Consider the following 13,809-nt stretch of genomic DNA (forward strand, 5'->3'; position numbering starts at 1 on the left):
ACCAAACGATACAGTTCTAAATAAAAAACAAATGAAAATATTCTATTCATAAAAAATTCTAACCTTTCAATAAAAAAAGAATGTGTTCAATGGCATCCTTAGACTTTAAAGTTCTTTTTTGGTCACAAAAACAGTATTTTCAGACACTATTGTGTTAGATTTTTTTATGTTTTTCAAGGGTTAACAGACTTGTATATTATACATAGAAGCCTAAACTGTATGATTTACAGTAAGCAGTCAAGTTAAAGGGGTTATCCAATTTCTGAAACAGCCCCCCCCCCCATGTGCCAGGGTCCTCACCGGTAATATACTCTCCCCGCGCCGCACCTGGTCCCGCACCGCCGCTGCTACTTCTCCGCGAGTGACGCTAGGGAGACTCATCCCTGTCCCCGCCTGCCTTTGGCTGCTCTCCCCCGACACCAGATGTTTTAATCCGTGTACAGGGAGAAGCAGCAGCGGCGGTGCAGACCAGGAGCGGTTCCTGGAGCATCCGAAGTCGATTCGCAGAAAACTTTGTTCTAATACTGTACGGAGCAGGGACTCCGTACAGTATTAGAATGTATTGGCTCCGAAGAGTCAAAGTTATTGCTTCGCGAAGTCTCGCGAGAGTTCGCGCAAAAACAGTTCGGGAAATGTTTTTTTTTTACAGTACAAATTAATTTATGAATTTATTGTGCGAAGTCCCGCAAGACTTTACGAAGCAATAACTTCGGCTCATCGGAGCCAATACATTCTAATACTGTATGGAGCTCCGAAGTCGATTCGCTCATCCCTAATTGTTATGCTATCAATGTCCCAGATGAGAATACCCCTTTTAACAGCTGGAAGAAGCCCTCCTATGAGATCCCTCAGCTGTAGGAACATCAGGAAGGCTCAGGTGTCTGCAATAACATAAGGTGCAGATTAGGGTGCTGCCACATGTTCTGGTTTTTCATGCAGTTTTTGAAACCAAAAACAGACGTGAATTCAACTGCATAAAAAAAACTGAACGCTTGGCAGCACCTTTCCCGTTCAGCCTTTTTTGGTTCTTCACTCTCTACCTACATTTCAGTAAAGCATTTTACAATTTAGTACCAGGTGCTGTCTACAATGAAACCTCTCTGAGGTTGGCAGCTCTCTCCACATTCCTTCCACTGTGCCTGTGCCTGGTTACAGCAGCTCTCTCCCCATTCCATCCACTGTGCCCATGCCTGGTTACGGCAGTTGTTTCCACATTCCATCCACTGTGCCCGTGCCTGGTTACGGCAGTTGTCTCCACATTCCATCCACTGTGCCCGTGCCTGGTTACGGCAGTTGTCTCCACATTCCATCCACTGTGCCCATGCCTGGTTACGGCAGTTGTCTCCACATTCCATCTACTGTGCCCGTGCCTGGTTACGGCAGCTCTCTGCACATTCCGTCCACTGTGCCCGTGTCTGGTTACGGCAGCTCTCTCCACATTCCATCCACTGTGCTCATGCCTGGTTATAGCAGCTCTCTGCACATTCCATCCACTGTGCCCGTGCCTGGTTACGGCAGTTGTCTCCACATTCCATCCACTGTGCCCGTGCCTGGTTACGGCAGTTGTCTCCACATTCCATCCACTGTGCCCGTGCCTGGTTACGGCAGCTCTCTGCACATTCCATCCACTGTGCCCGTGCCTGGTTACGGCAGCTCTCTGCACATTCCATCCACTGTGCCCGTGCCTGGTTACGGCAGTTGTCTCCACATTCCATCTACTGTGCCCGTGCCTGGTTACGGCAGCTCTCTGCACATTCCATCCACTGTGCCCGTGCCTGGTTACGGCAGCTCTCTGCACATTCCATCCACTGTGCCCGTGCCTGGTTACGGCAGTTGTCTCCACATTCCATCCACTGTGCCCGTGCCTGGTTACGGCAGCTCTCTCCACATTTCGTCCACTGTGCCCATGCCTGGTTATAGCAGCTCTCTCCACATTCCATCCACTGTGCCCAGTTACGGCAGCTCTCTGCACATTCTGTCCACTGTGCCCGTGCCTGGTTACGGCAGCTCTCTGCACATTCTGTCCACTGTGCCCAGTTATAGCAGCTCTCTCCACATTCACTTAAATGGAAGCGGCACTGAAGTGAACAGGCATGGGCACTAGACAGGGGATGGAGCTGTGCAGTTCCAGTGTTGCACAGCTGATCAGCAAGTACCAACAGTTGGAACCCCGGCAGTGTAATATTGATGACCTATACTAAGGCTAGGTTATCAATAGTTATATCTCCAAGAACCATTTTAAAGGGGGGTGTCTCATCAGATGCGAGGATACAGTACATGATTCAGAGTGGGGAGGGTGGGGGAGTTGCTTCTTCTTAGGAACTTATTTTAACTCTTGCACTGAGCTATCAGTGTGGGACACTGGCCAGCTTCATTAAGCATCAGCCATATATGTCGGCTTGCTGGAACCTCACATCACCTCCCCATGGCGGCTCAATACCAGAGTATAAATAGGTACATAACAGCAGTCAGCGCCCTCACCCGACGTGAGTTCTCAGTCTCATGCATGACACTAACTTAAAAGTGTGAACATGCCTTTCCCTTTATAGGCATTAATGTGGCGTCTGCCTTTTTTTTTTTTTTTTTACTGTGAAAAATTACTGTGAAAAAAAATAAAAAGTATGAACTCCATAGTCTGTTATGGTTAATGCTAATACGGAGCTTTCTTTCAAGCACAGGTTATTACAGATGCAGTTAAGCATGGGATAAACCCTTTATTAAACAGAACTGCAGAGAAGCAGACAAACTGGGATTTCAGCAGCGCCTTCTTTTTTGCTGGTACTGTTGTAACCACCATTGGTAAGCTCTTCCAATCATGCATCATTCATATGCTACCAGCTTTGTATGTTTTGTAATATTCTCTATATTTGCTTGTTCAATCACTTTAAGGGGTTGTTCCGCAAAAAAAAAAAAAAAATCCACATTTTTAGATTCAGCACCTGGATCTGAATATTTTTGTAACTACAGTTAATCAAAAAATTTGTATAGACACTGAGTGATTCAATAAAATGCATCTGTTAGCGCCACCTGCTGTTTGTTATATTCCTTATTTCTCTGTCTACCTCGGTAACATCTCTGAGGTGGTCGCGCATGCTCAGTTCCATCCTTCAACTGTCTCTTGCTGTACCTACTGTTAAAAGCTGTGACAGCTACAGGGAGAGAGCTGCAGCAGAAAGGACATGCCCTCTAAGAAAAGGAACGTCATCTGATCTGCCAGCTTGAAATAAATCTAGCAGAGCAATCGGAGCAATAAATGGGGAGATCTCTGGATCCATATGGTTCTAGCTTTTTTTGGGAAAGAGGTAGTCATGTACTATATGATGTCTGATTTTTATTTTATACATTAATCATGGGATAACCCATTTTAAAGGGGTATTTTAGTAATGTTATCCTATATCCACATGATGGGTTATAACTATTAGATCAGTAGGGGTCGTACCATGGGGACCCCATTCCCTACAGATTCCCTAGAAATGAATGGAGTGGCACATCTAGCATGGGCACTGCCACTTTATTTGTTTCTATGAGACTGCTTACAATAGCCAAGTACAGCATTCCTCTATTTCCAGTAGACGGGGGATAAGTTCAGATTACTGGAGTACCCCCATTAATAACCAGGGACTTAACCCCCTATTTCATTACAGATTACAGATTTAGGTGGAATGTCTTCTTTCTTGCCTTACTGCATTCAGTCACATAACTTTTTATAAAAATAATAATAATTAAGTAGCTACGAGAGGGCTTTTTGTGTGATGTGTTTATCTGATGTCATCCAACATTTTGGTGTACTTTTAACTTATTGATTAATTTTATTAACTGTTTTTGAGGCAAGGGAGCCAGAAAAAAAGAGTGATTCTGCCATTCATTGTGCAGCATAAATGACATTCTCTTTGCGCTGTGGGTCGGTATGATTAGTGATACCAAATATGTACAGTATAGTTTTATTAGTTTTGCTACTTTTGCATGATATTAGAATATTTCATGGAAAAAAATATATTTTATGTTGCCACATCGGTGGGTGCCGATGAAGTGGAGAGGCAGCCTCTTCCCTCTGTGTAACCATCTAGAGGCCAAAGTCCATATAGATATCCATGTGTGTAAGATGCATCTGGAAAGTCTTCAGACCCTTTCACTTTTTCCTATATATAAAGTGGATATAAAAAGTCTACACGCCCCTGTTAAAATGTCAGGTTTCTGTGATGTAAAAAAAATGAGACAAAGATAAATCATTTCAAAACTTTTTCCACCTTTAGGGTCCATTCAGACGTCCGCATAACACGGACAGCGACAATGTGCGTTCCGTACATTGCCGGCAATAATAGAATATGCCTATTCTTGTCCGCAATTGCGGACAAGAATAGGACATGTTCTATTTTTTTCGGGAACAGAATTGCGGACCCGGAAGAGCGGGTCCGCAATTCCATGTCCGGGTAGCACATCGTGCTGTCCCATAGAAATGAATGGGTCCGCAATTTTGCAGAACGAAATTGCGGACGTGTGACTGGACCCTTAATGTGACCTATGAACTGTACAACTCAATTGAAAAACAAACTGAAATATTTTAGGTGGAGGGAAGAAAAAATATAAAAATAAAATACCGTAATATGGTTGCATAAGTGAGCACACCCTTAAACTAATACTTTGTTGAAGCACCTTTTGATTTTATTACAGCACTCAGGCTTTTTGGGTATGAGTCTAGCAGCATGGCACATTTTGACTCTTCTTTGCAAAAAACACTCCAAACCTGTCAGATTGTGGGGGCATCTCCTGTGCACAGCCCTCTTCAGATCACCCCACAGATTTTTAATCGGATTCAGGTCTGGGCTCTGGATGGGCCATTCCAAAACTTTAATCTTCTGGTGAAGCCATTCCTTTCTTGATTTGGATGTATGCTTTGGGTGGTTGTCATGCTGAAAGATGAAGTTCCTCTTCATGTTCAGCTTTCTAGCAGAAGCCTGAAGGTTTTGTGCCAATAATGACTGGTATTTGGAACTGTTCATAATTCCCTCTAGCTTAACTAAGGCCCCAGTTCCAGCTGAAGACAAACAGCCCCTTGGCATGATGCTGCCACCACCATGCTTCACTGTGGGTATGGTGTTCTTTTGGTGATGTGCAGTGTTGTTTTTGGGCCAAACATATCTTTTGGAATTCTGGCCAAAAAGTTTAACCTTGGTTTCATCAGACCATAACACCTTTTCCCACATGCTTTTGGGAGACTTCAGATGCGTTTTTGCAAAATGTAGCCTGGCTTGGATGTTTTTCTTTGTAAGAAAAGGCTTTCGTCTTGCCACTCTACCCCATAGCCCGGATATATGAAGAATACGGGAGATTGTTGTCACATGTACCACACAGCCAGTACTTGCCAGATACTCCTGCAGCTCCTTTCATGTTGCTGTAGGCCTCTTGGTCCCTCCCAGACCAGTTTTCTTCTCGTCTTTTCATCAATTTTGGAGGGACGTCCAGTTCTAGGTAATGTCACTGTTGTACCATATTTTCTCCACTTGATGATGACTGTCTTCACTGTGTTCTATGGTATATCTCCTGACTGATACCTTCTAACAATGAGATCCCTCTGATGCTTTGGAAGCTCTCTGTGGACCATGGCTTTTGCTGTGGGATGCGACTAAGAAAATTTTAGGAAAGACCAACTAGAGCAGCTGAACTTTATTTGGGGTTAATCACAGGCACTTTACATGATGGCAGGTGTATGCTGACTAATATTTAACATGATTTTGAGTGTGATTACTTAATTCTGAACACGGCTACATCCCCAGTTATAAGAGGGTGTGCACACTTATGCAACCACATTATTTTAGTTTTTTTTTTGTTTTCTTCCCTCCGCCTAAAAGATTTCAGTTTGTTTTTCAATTGAGTGGTATATTTTATAGGTCACATTAAAGGTGGAAAAAGTTCTGAAATTATTTATCTTTGTCTAATTTTTTTTACATCACAGAAACCTGACATTTTGGGGTGTGTAGACTTTTTATATCCACTGTGTGTGTAATATATATATATATTAAGAAGGTACAAGGAACCATCGTGGATGATAGTTACGTGTCACCAAGGTTCCTGGCCTCGGTGGAGTAAGAGCCGGTTTTTATGTGTCAGCAGCAGTTGCTGTTTGACACCTTAATACTTAGCATGGCTGTATAGCTGATCCTGGATGGCTCTTACTGGTAGTAGTCAAAGTGCTGGGTGGGTGACTACTCCCCATGTTCCAGGCTGGGTTTCGCCAGGCCTAAAAAACAGCCAGCACTGCCAGGTGAGGAGGATTACCTCAGTCTGACAGTGGAGCTCAGGAGGTGTGTGTGCTGGGATCTGAGGCTTGTGCCGTGCTGGAGGGTTGAGACCCGTCTGTTAGGGAAACGGGCCCCCCAAAAGCCTGCTATAGACTGCTGGAGATAGAACTGCCAACAAGGTGATTTTTGTTATGTGGACTTTCCATTGTGTGTGAACTAACACCAAGACTGCAAAGTGACGTTTTGTTTTTGCTTTATGTGTGAATAAACACGGAAATTTGATTTAAAAATTGGTAATTTGCCTCTGTACTGCGTCCGCACACCCTGTCTACCAGAGCAAATCCCCACAATATATATATTTATATAAAGAAAGTGAGACCAATTTTTGGGGAAAAAAAATACATAGAATATTCACATGTAGTTTGCTAATCCTGTGCTAAAAGTAAAAAAAAATTGACGGAACTGTCCCCTGACTACTAAAGCTAAGTTACAGTAGACACATAACCGCAGTATATCTGCATTGCATCCCCATTGTAGAACTGTGGGAGATCTGGGTGTTGCGGCTGTAATACAAGTGCCCAAATGTGACCATATTACATCTGTGTGAACTTGGTCCTACTGTTTTACCTAACATACATAATTCTCAAAAAATCTTTTTTTTTTTTTTTTTTACTTTAGGCTATGGAACAATGGTACCGAAGACGGCAGGCGGACAGATCTTCTGTGTGTTTTATGCTTTATTTGGAATTCCTCTAAATGTCATTGTTCTTGGCCAAGTTGGCAGATATCTGTCCCGCTGGTGTGAACGGCTTGGAAAATGTCTGCTTAGCAAGGGAATAGGGAAGGTAACGACTAAGTTCATGACCCACTTGGCAAAGGTTATACAAGCACACGGTCCAAGGAGCTGTCTGTGGGGTCCTAATACTAAAGATCTGCTTTAGCTATTAATGAAAAATTAATGAAAAATTGTGGCCAGCTGTGACTTTTTTTTTTTGCCCTTTACTACATTTTCGGAGAAATAGCTCTTTAATGCAAGAAATACATAGACTAAAAAATCTATGCCAGCTCCCATAGATAGATATCAGTTTAGGCACATGGACTACGGCAGGGTGAGGCCTGCACCTAGTCATAAATTAGGCGCATCATCCAGCGACACGGGATATCACATACCAGTTAAAAATGTTGGACTGCGATAAATTCCCCCATAGAGTATGTTAGCCTGCTGGCCTGTAAATGGGCTGGTGGTGTCGATGTTGACTTTAGGTAGACCTGATGTCACAATGATCTCCTGGTCATGAGATGGCAGAGCTCCGCTATAACTGCCAAGATTGGAAATAACTCTGATCCTGACAGTTGAATCCTTAAAGCCTGTTTCACACTTGCATTTTGGTTCCCAGTTTTGAGATCCGGCAGGGGATCTCCAAACCAGACAAAAACTGTTCCATTTGATGCTAACACATCCCGATGCATCCATTCCGTTAGGATGCGGTTGTGTTACATCAAACTAAAATCGATGGGTGACCGATCTGAGTTTTTTTTGGTATCTGAAAAAAACAGATCCGGCATCATTCACTTACATTCATTTTAAAGCCGGATCTGGTTTGTTTCGTTTCGCAGACTGCAGCTTGCATCGGTTTTGTGTCCGGTCGAAAAAAAACGCAATAAAACGGAACAGAATGCATCCTGATCAGTCTTGTCTCCATTGACAATGAATGGGGACAAAATGTAACCGTTTTGGCACGGTTTAGAGATCCGGATCTCAAAACTGAAATGCCACAACGCAAGTGTGAAACAGCCCTAAGAAGCTGTAATCCATAGCTTTCATGGCATTTATGGTAAGTAGTTTGACATAGGGAGTAACGGGAACAGAATGGGACATGTAATTTGCAGAAAGGAAAAACATATCCTCAAAAATCACTGACGTGTGCACAGCCTCAGTGTGCTGTCCCGAAAAAACGAGGATGAAAAAGGTTCGCTTTCCAGAGCCTTTACACGGACAGGGGACAATACTTTGGAATATTGTATTCATGTGTACAAGAGATCAGAATATCGAGGTTCTAACCCTCCAGTGAGACATAAAAAGTAGAAGTAAAATCACTAACGCTTGAAATAGAAGTCCTTATTAACATTGCTATAATACGACTTTTTCCTTGTATCACGTGTTAAACCCTTTTTAACATACTTATTTTTTTATTCTTTTAGAAAAAAGCAAAAATCATTACAATACTATTTTTCCTGGCGGCTGGAGTCTTTGTGTTTTTGGGAATACCACCATTGGTTTTTAGCTTGACGGAACAGTGGACATACAGAGAAGGAGTGTACTATGCCTTCATTTCCCTGAGCACCATTGGCTTTGGTGATTATGTAGTAGGATCTGGTATGTGTTTTTATGGTTGTTTTTGAATTAACTTTTTTCTTTGTACGCAATTTATTTATTTTTTGTCAGGAAATTACCCAGCCATGAGCCAATGCATGGATTTCCTAGAAGAGTTGTCATGCCAACTAGCTAAGCCCGGCTGATCGACCAATTATTAGGCGTGGACGCCGAGCAAAGGTTCCTAGCTCCGCATCCGATCCGAGTGCCATGCAAGGGCTTTAAGACTGGCATTCACTGCTGTCTTTGCCTGCGATTCTTTTGTGTCCCGGCTTCTGTTACTTCATTTGTGCATTGTTCTACTCTTGATTAACTAATTTTGATTTGTCTCTGGATTAATCCCTTGTGTATTGATTCCTCCCCTGCTGACTTTGCTGGTTGAGACTCTCACCTGGCTTGTACTTCTCTCCTGCTACTCCTTTGCATCCGATAGGTTCGTTAGGCTACTTTCACACTTGCGGCAGGACGGATCCAACAGGCTGTTTACCGTGTCAGATTCGTCCTGCCGCTATTTCGCCGTGCCGCCGGACTGCCGCTCTGTCCCCATTGACTATAATAGGGGTGGAGCTCCGGCGCAGCACGGCGGTGCACGGCGAAAGCCGCCGGACTAAAGTCCTGCATGTCTGACTTTTTAGTCCGGCGGCTTTCGCCGTGCTGCACCGGAGCTCCGCCCTTGTCCCCATTATAGTCAATAGGGATGGAGCGGCGGTCCGGCGGCACGGCGAAATAGCGGAAGGACGGATCCGACATGGTGAACAGCCTGTCGGATCTGTCCTGCTGCAAGTGTGAAAGTAGCCTTACCAGTGAGCTTGCATCTGTTTTCTGTCGCCTTACTCCACAGATGTAACCTCGGTCCCTAGTAGCCAAATTCAACCTGTCTTGCAGCAGGCTCTGGTGACCTCTTAAGGGTAGGTTGGATGAAGGTAGGACCAGGACGCCTGTTTTCCTCCTCTATCTCTCATATTTTTATTATTTTAAACATGGACCGTTTTGAAAGACATACAGTGTAAACTAACACAACATGCCCATTTTCAGGAAGTATGCAGTTGCTAATGCTAGCTATGTTCTGTCCTTGTGGGCCGAAGAGAAAGAAGTTGGCCATACATATTCTAATAATGTTGGCCGAACCTGACAATTTGTATTATAGCCAGCCATCTAAGGGTACTTTCCGACTTGCGTTAAACTTTTCCGGCATTGAGTTCCGTCCTAGGGGCTCAACACCGAAAAAAAAACGGATCAGTTTTAGGCCTCTTTCTGCAAAATGCGGGCCGCAATGCACGAGCACAGTCCGTGGGGCAGCCGCAGGGGATCGCAATCCGGCCGTTCTACAAAAAGATAGGACATGTTCTACCTTTTTGCGGAACGGAAGTATGGGACGAAACCCCACGGAAGCACTCTGTAGTGCTTCCGTAGGATTCCGTTCTGCACCCTTCCACATCTCCGGATTTGCGGACCCATTGAAGTGAATGGGTCCGAATCCATGATGCGGAATGCCCACGGAACGGCATCCGTGTATTGCGGATCCGCAAATGCGGTCTGCAATACGGCAATGGGGCGCACACGCCCGTGGGAAAGAGGCCTTATCCTAATGCATTCTGAATGGAGAGCAATCCGTTCAGGATGCATCAGGATGTCTTCAGTTCAGTCACTGTAAGTTTTTTGGATGGAGAAAATACCGCAGCATTCCGGAACACTTGCCAGAATGCTGGATACAGCATTATTTTCCATTGAAATGCCTTAATGCCGGATCCAGACCCAAGTGTTCCGGAAAAACCGATCCGGTTTTGTGGTCTGCGCAGCCCTTTAAAAATGTGAAAAAGATAAATACCGGATCTGTTTTTCTGGATGACAACCGGAGAGACGGATCCGGTATTGCAATGCATTTGTGAGACTGATCCACATCCGGATCCGTCTACAAATGGTATCCGTTTGCATACAGATTGCCGGTGACGGAACTGCCTGCCAGACTCCAACAACGCTAGTGTGAAAGTACCCTAATATGTACAGGAATGTCCCCCAATGGCAGATGTTGAGCAAAGAAGCATTGGGCTGCTGGATTTCAACATGTGTGATACTTTTGTTCTTGGGGGAGATAAGTTACCACCAGGGGCGGACTGGGAACCTAAAGTGGCCCTGGAAAAAATACTAAAAGTGGTCCTGTTTTGTAGTTAGGTCCAAATTGATGGAAGGCAGGGCCAGCAATACCATATTGTGGCACATTATACCACCGCAACAGAGCCAAATACCACAGTCTATCACAAAATACATCTTCAAAAACTTCCAATGGCCGGCCCCCTGGGCATCGGCCCACCGGGAAAGGTCTATGGCCAATCCACCCCTGGTTACCACCAGAAGAGTCTTTCCTCTATAGAGAATATTAAAAGTACCTAATGATATCTAGTAAGTGCCTCCTCTCCCTGGGTCTACATATTTCAATAAGCTGTCTAATTGATCTTAAAGGGTCACTGAGTTTTTAAAAAACTTTTGATATGTGATGGAGACATTTCAAAAGTTTTGACCGGTGGAGGTCTCAGTGCTGAGACACCTACAGATTTCTACAAGATGAAAGAAGCGCTTGCATATTGTATTCTCTCTCCTTGCTGCAGAGGACAGAATCAAGAGGGGCTCATAGACTTCTATCGAGCAGTGTCTTGCAGTGAGGACAGAGTGAGATATGGGAACGCTTCTCTTGTCTCGTTTTAGTGATCGGTGGGGATCTCGGCACTCAGAGCCTCACCAATCAATACTTTTGATATGTCTCACATGTGAAAAGTTTTTTTTGAAAACCCTTTAAAGGCTATAGACACCGTGGATATCTTCTTCCGTCAACATTCTTCTATGTTACTATTTGTCACAGATAAAATTACACGTTCATTACACAATTCATCTCTAAAGTCAAAGCAGTGAATTGTTTAACAAGTTGGGTATATATGTATATATCTATTATTCTTTTTTTTAGGGCCCAAGGGCACACACCCGTTTGATGGCTACCGGGCCTTGGTGTACTTTTGGATCATGTTTGGCCTTGCATGGCTTTCGCTGCTGATAAACTTATTGACTTCAATTTTGAAAGATACCGAAAAGAAAATAGAAAAAGATCTCCACAAAATAAGGCAACACAAAAAAGCACAGCATCGCCAAGAAGTGGCCATGGAACCTCTGACCTCCTCAAAGCAAGAAGCAAGTGCAAAGGAACCACGGGAAAAAGAAGTCCTTGACCTCCATCTAGAAGGATGATCAATAGCCAAATCTTTGGGGGGTTTTTTTTTGCAAAGAATCCTTCGAATGGTTTTCAGCTTTCTTTCTATGTAACCTTGCCCTAGAAGCATCGGTGTTATATATGTTTACCAAAACGACTTAGAAGAGGTTTGCTTGAGCATTCAATATACACAGAGGGCACCATAGCCCATTAATAATGATGCCTTTCCCCTGATGGATGCCCAAGGCTATAGCAGTAAAATCGTGAGGTACAATAATCCCCGAGGATGCAGCTATGTGCAGGGCTGGATGCTAAATGGTTGCCGAGCTGTTGCCCTAGTACAGCGCCACCTGAGGCCACTGCCTCACATTGCCTCATTAAAGATGCACCCTGCTGTAGCCTCATCTGTCCCATTAGCCTAGTTCTAAGTAAACTATTATCTCAGCAGGTGGCATCTCATCTGTTATTTCTTTATGAAGCTGCATGGACAATAAGGATATACGAAGAGTAACCACCGCATGGTAATTTTCTAAGGGCAAGATAGGTAATCATTGATAGTTTGCAAGTGAAAGTGTAGATCCATGTTGTACAGCCTGCTTCCATGCGCTTTAGATTTTAGAGTTGTCTTATCGTACTTTCACACTTGCGTTAAACTTTTCCGGTATTGAGTTCCGTCCTAGGGGCTCAATACCGGAAAAAAACGCATCAGTTTTATCATAATGCATTCTGAATGGAGAGCAATCAGTTCAGGATGTCTTCGGTTCAGTCACTGTACGGTTTTTGGACGGAGAAAATACCGCAGCATGCTGCGGTATGTTCTCCGTCCAAAATTCCGGAATGCCTGGTCCGGCATTATTTTCCATTGAAATGCATTGATGCCGGATCTGGCCCCAAGTGTTCCGGAAAAACTGATCAGATTTTGCGGTCTGCGCATGCGCAGACCTTTAAAAATTTGAAAAAGATAAATACCGGATCCTTTTTTCCCGGATGACAACCGGAGAGACTGATCCAGTATTGCAATACATTTGTGAGACGGGTCTACATCTGGATCCGTCTATAAATGGTATCCATTTGCATACAGATTGCCGGATCCGGCAGGCAGTTTCCGCCTACGGAACTGCCTGCCGGAATCCAACAACGCAAGTGTGAAAGAACCCTTATTCATTGATTCATACTTCTTCTGGCTTCTTCCTTTGCAATCTATATTATACTTTCGCACTAGCGTTTTTCTTTTCCGGCACTGAGTTCCGTCACAGGGGCTCTATACCGTAAAAGAACTGATCAGGATCATCCCCATGCATTCTGAATGGAGAGCAATCCGTTCAGGAGGCATCAGGATGTCTTCAGTTCAGTCATTTTGACTGATCAGGCAAAAGAGAAAACTGTAGCATGCTACGGTTTTATCTCCGGCAAAAAAAACCTGAAGACATGCCTGAATGAGATCCTGCATTTTTCCCCATAGGAATGTATTAGTGCCGGATCCGGCATTCAAAACACCGGAATTCCAGATCCGTCCTTCCGGCCTGCGCATGCGCAGACCGGTAAAAATGCGAAAAAAGATACAAGACGCATCCGTCTGTCTGCATGACAAGCGGAGAGACGGATCCGTTCTTGCAAAGCATTTGTGAGACGGATCCGCATCCGTCTCACAAATGCTTTTAGTCAGATGCAGATCAGCGGATCCGGCAGGCAGTTCCGACGACGGAACTGCCCGCCGTATTACACTGCCGCAAGTGTGAAAGTAGCCTTAGTCTGGAATCTGGATTCCCTCATGCAGTTTTTAATGCAGTTTTTTTATTTTAGTCCTTGTTAGTGTTGAGCGAACTTCTGTTTTCAAGTTCGGCGTACAAAGTTCAGGTTTGGGATATCTAAGAATTCCGTTACGGATTCCGCTACCACGAACCATAACTTATGGTCCGTGGTAGCAGAATTCATAACGGAATTCTTAGATAACCCAGACCTTGAACACTGAACTTGAAAACAGAAGTTTGCTCATC

General features: G+C 44.1%; 1 protein-coding gene across 2 annotated transcripts in view; it reads left to right on the forward strand.

Annotated features, from left to right (window-relative positions):
• The window catches only part of LOC122922190 (potassium channel subfamily K member 16-like), a 38,585-nt gene extending 26,021 nt beyond the window's left edge, over nucleotides 1-12,564 (forward strand). For both annotated transcript variants that reach the window (XM_044272708.1, XM_044272709.1), the window contains 4 exons: nucleotides 2,679-2,799; nucleotides 6,918-7,084; nucleotides 8,442-8,616; nucleotides 11,573-12,564. In XM_044272708.1, coding sequence (XP_044128643.1) covers nucleotides 2,679-2,799; nucleotides 6,918-7,084; nucleotides 8,442-8,616; nucleotides 11,573-11,850 — 741 coding nt within the window. In that variant the 3' untranslated portion in view covers nucleotides 11,851-12,564. The remainder of the gene's footprint in view (nucleotides 1-2,678; nucleotides 2,800-6,917; nucleotides 7,085-8,441; nucleotides 8,617-11,572) is intronic.
• Nucleotides 12,565-13,809: the final 1,245 nt, after the last annotated feature.

Source organism: Bufo gargarizans, chromosome 11 (assembly GCF_014858855.1).
Source record: "Bufo gargarizans isolate SCDJY-AF-19 chromosome 11, ASM1485885v1, whole genome shotgun sequence".
Lineage (NCBI taxonomy): Eukaryota > Metazoa > Chordata > Amphibia > Anura > Bufonidae > Bufo > Bufo gargarizans.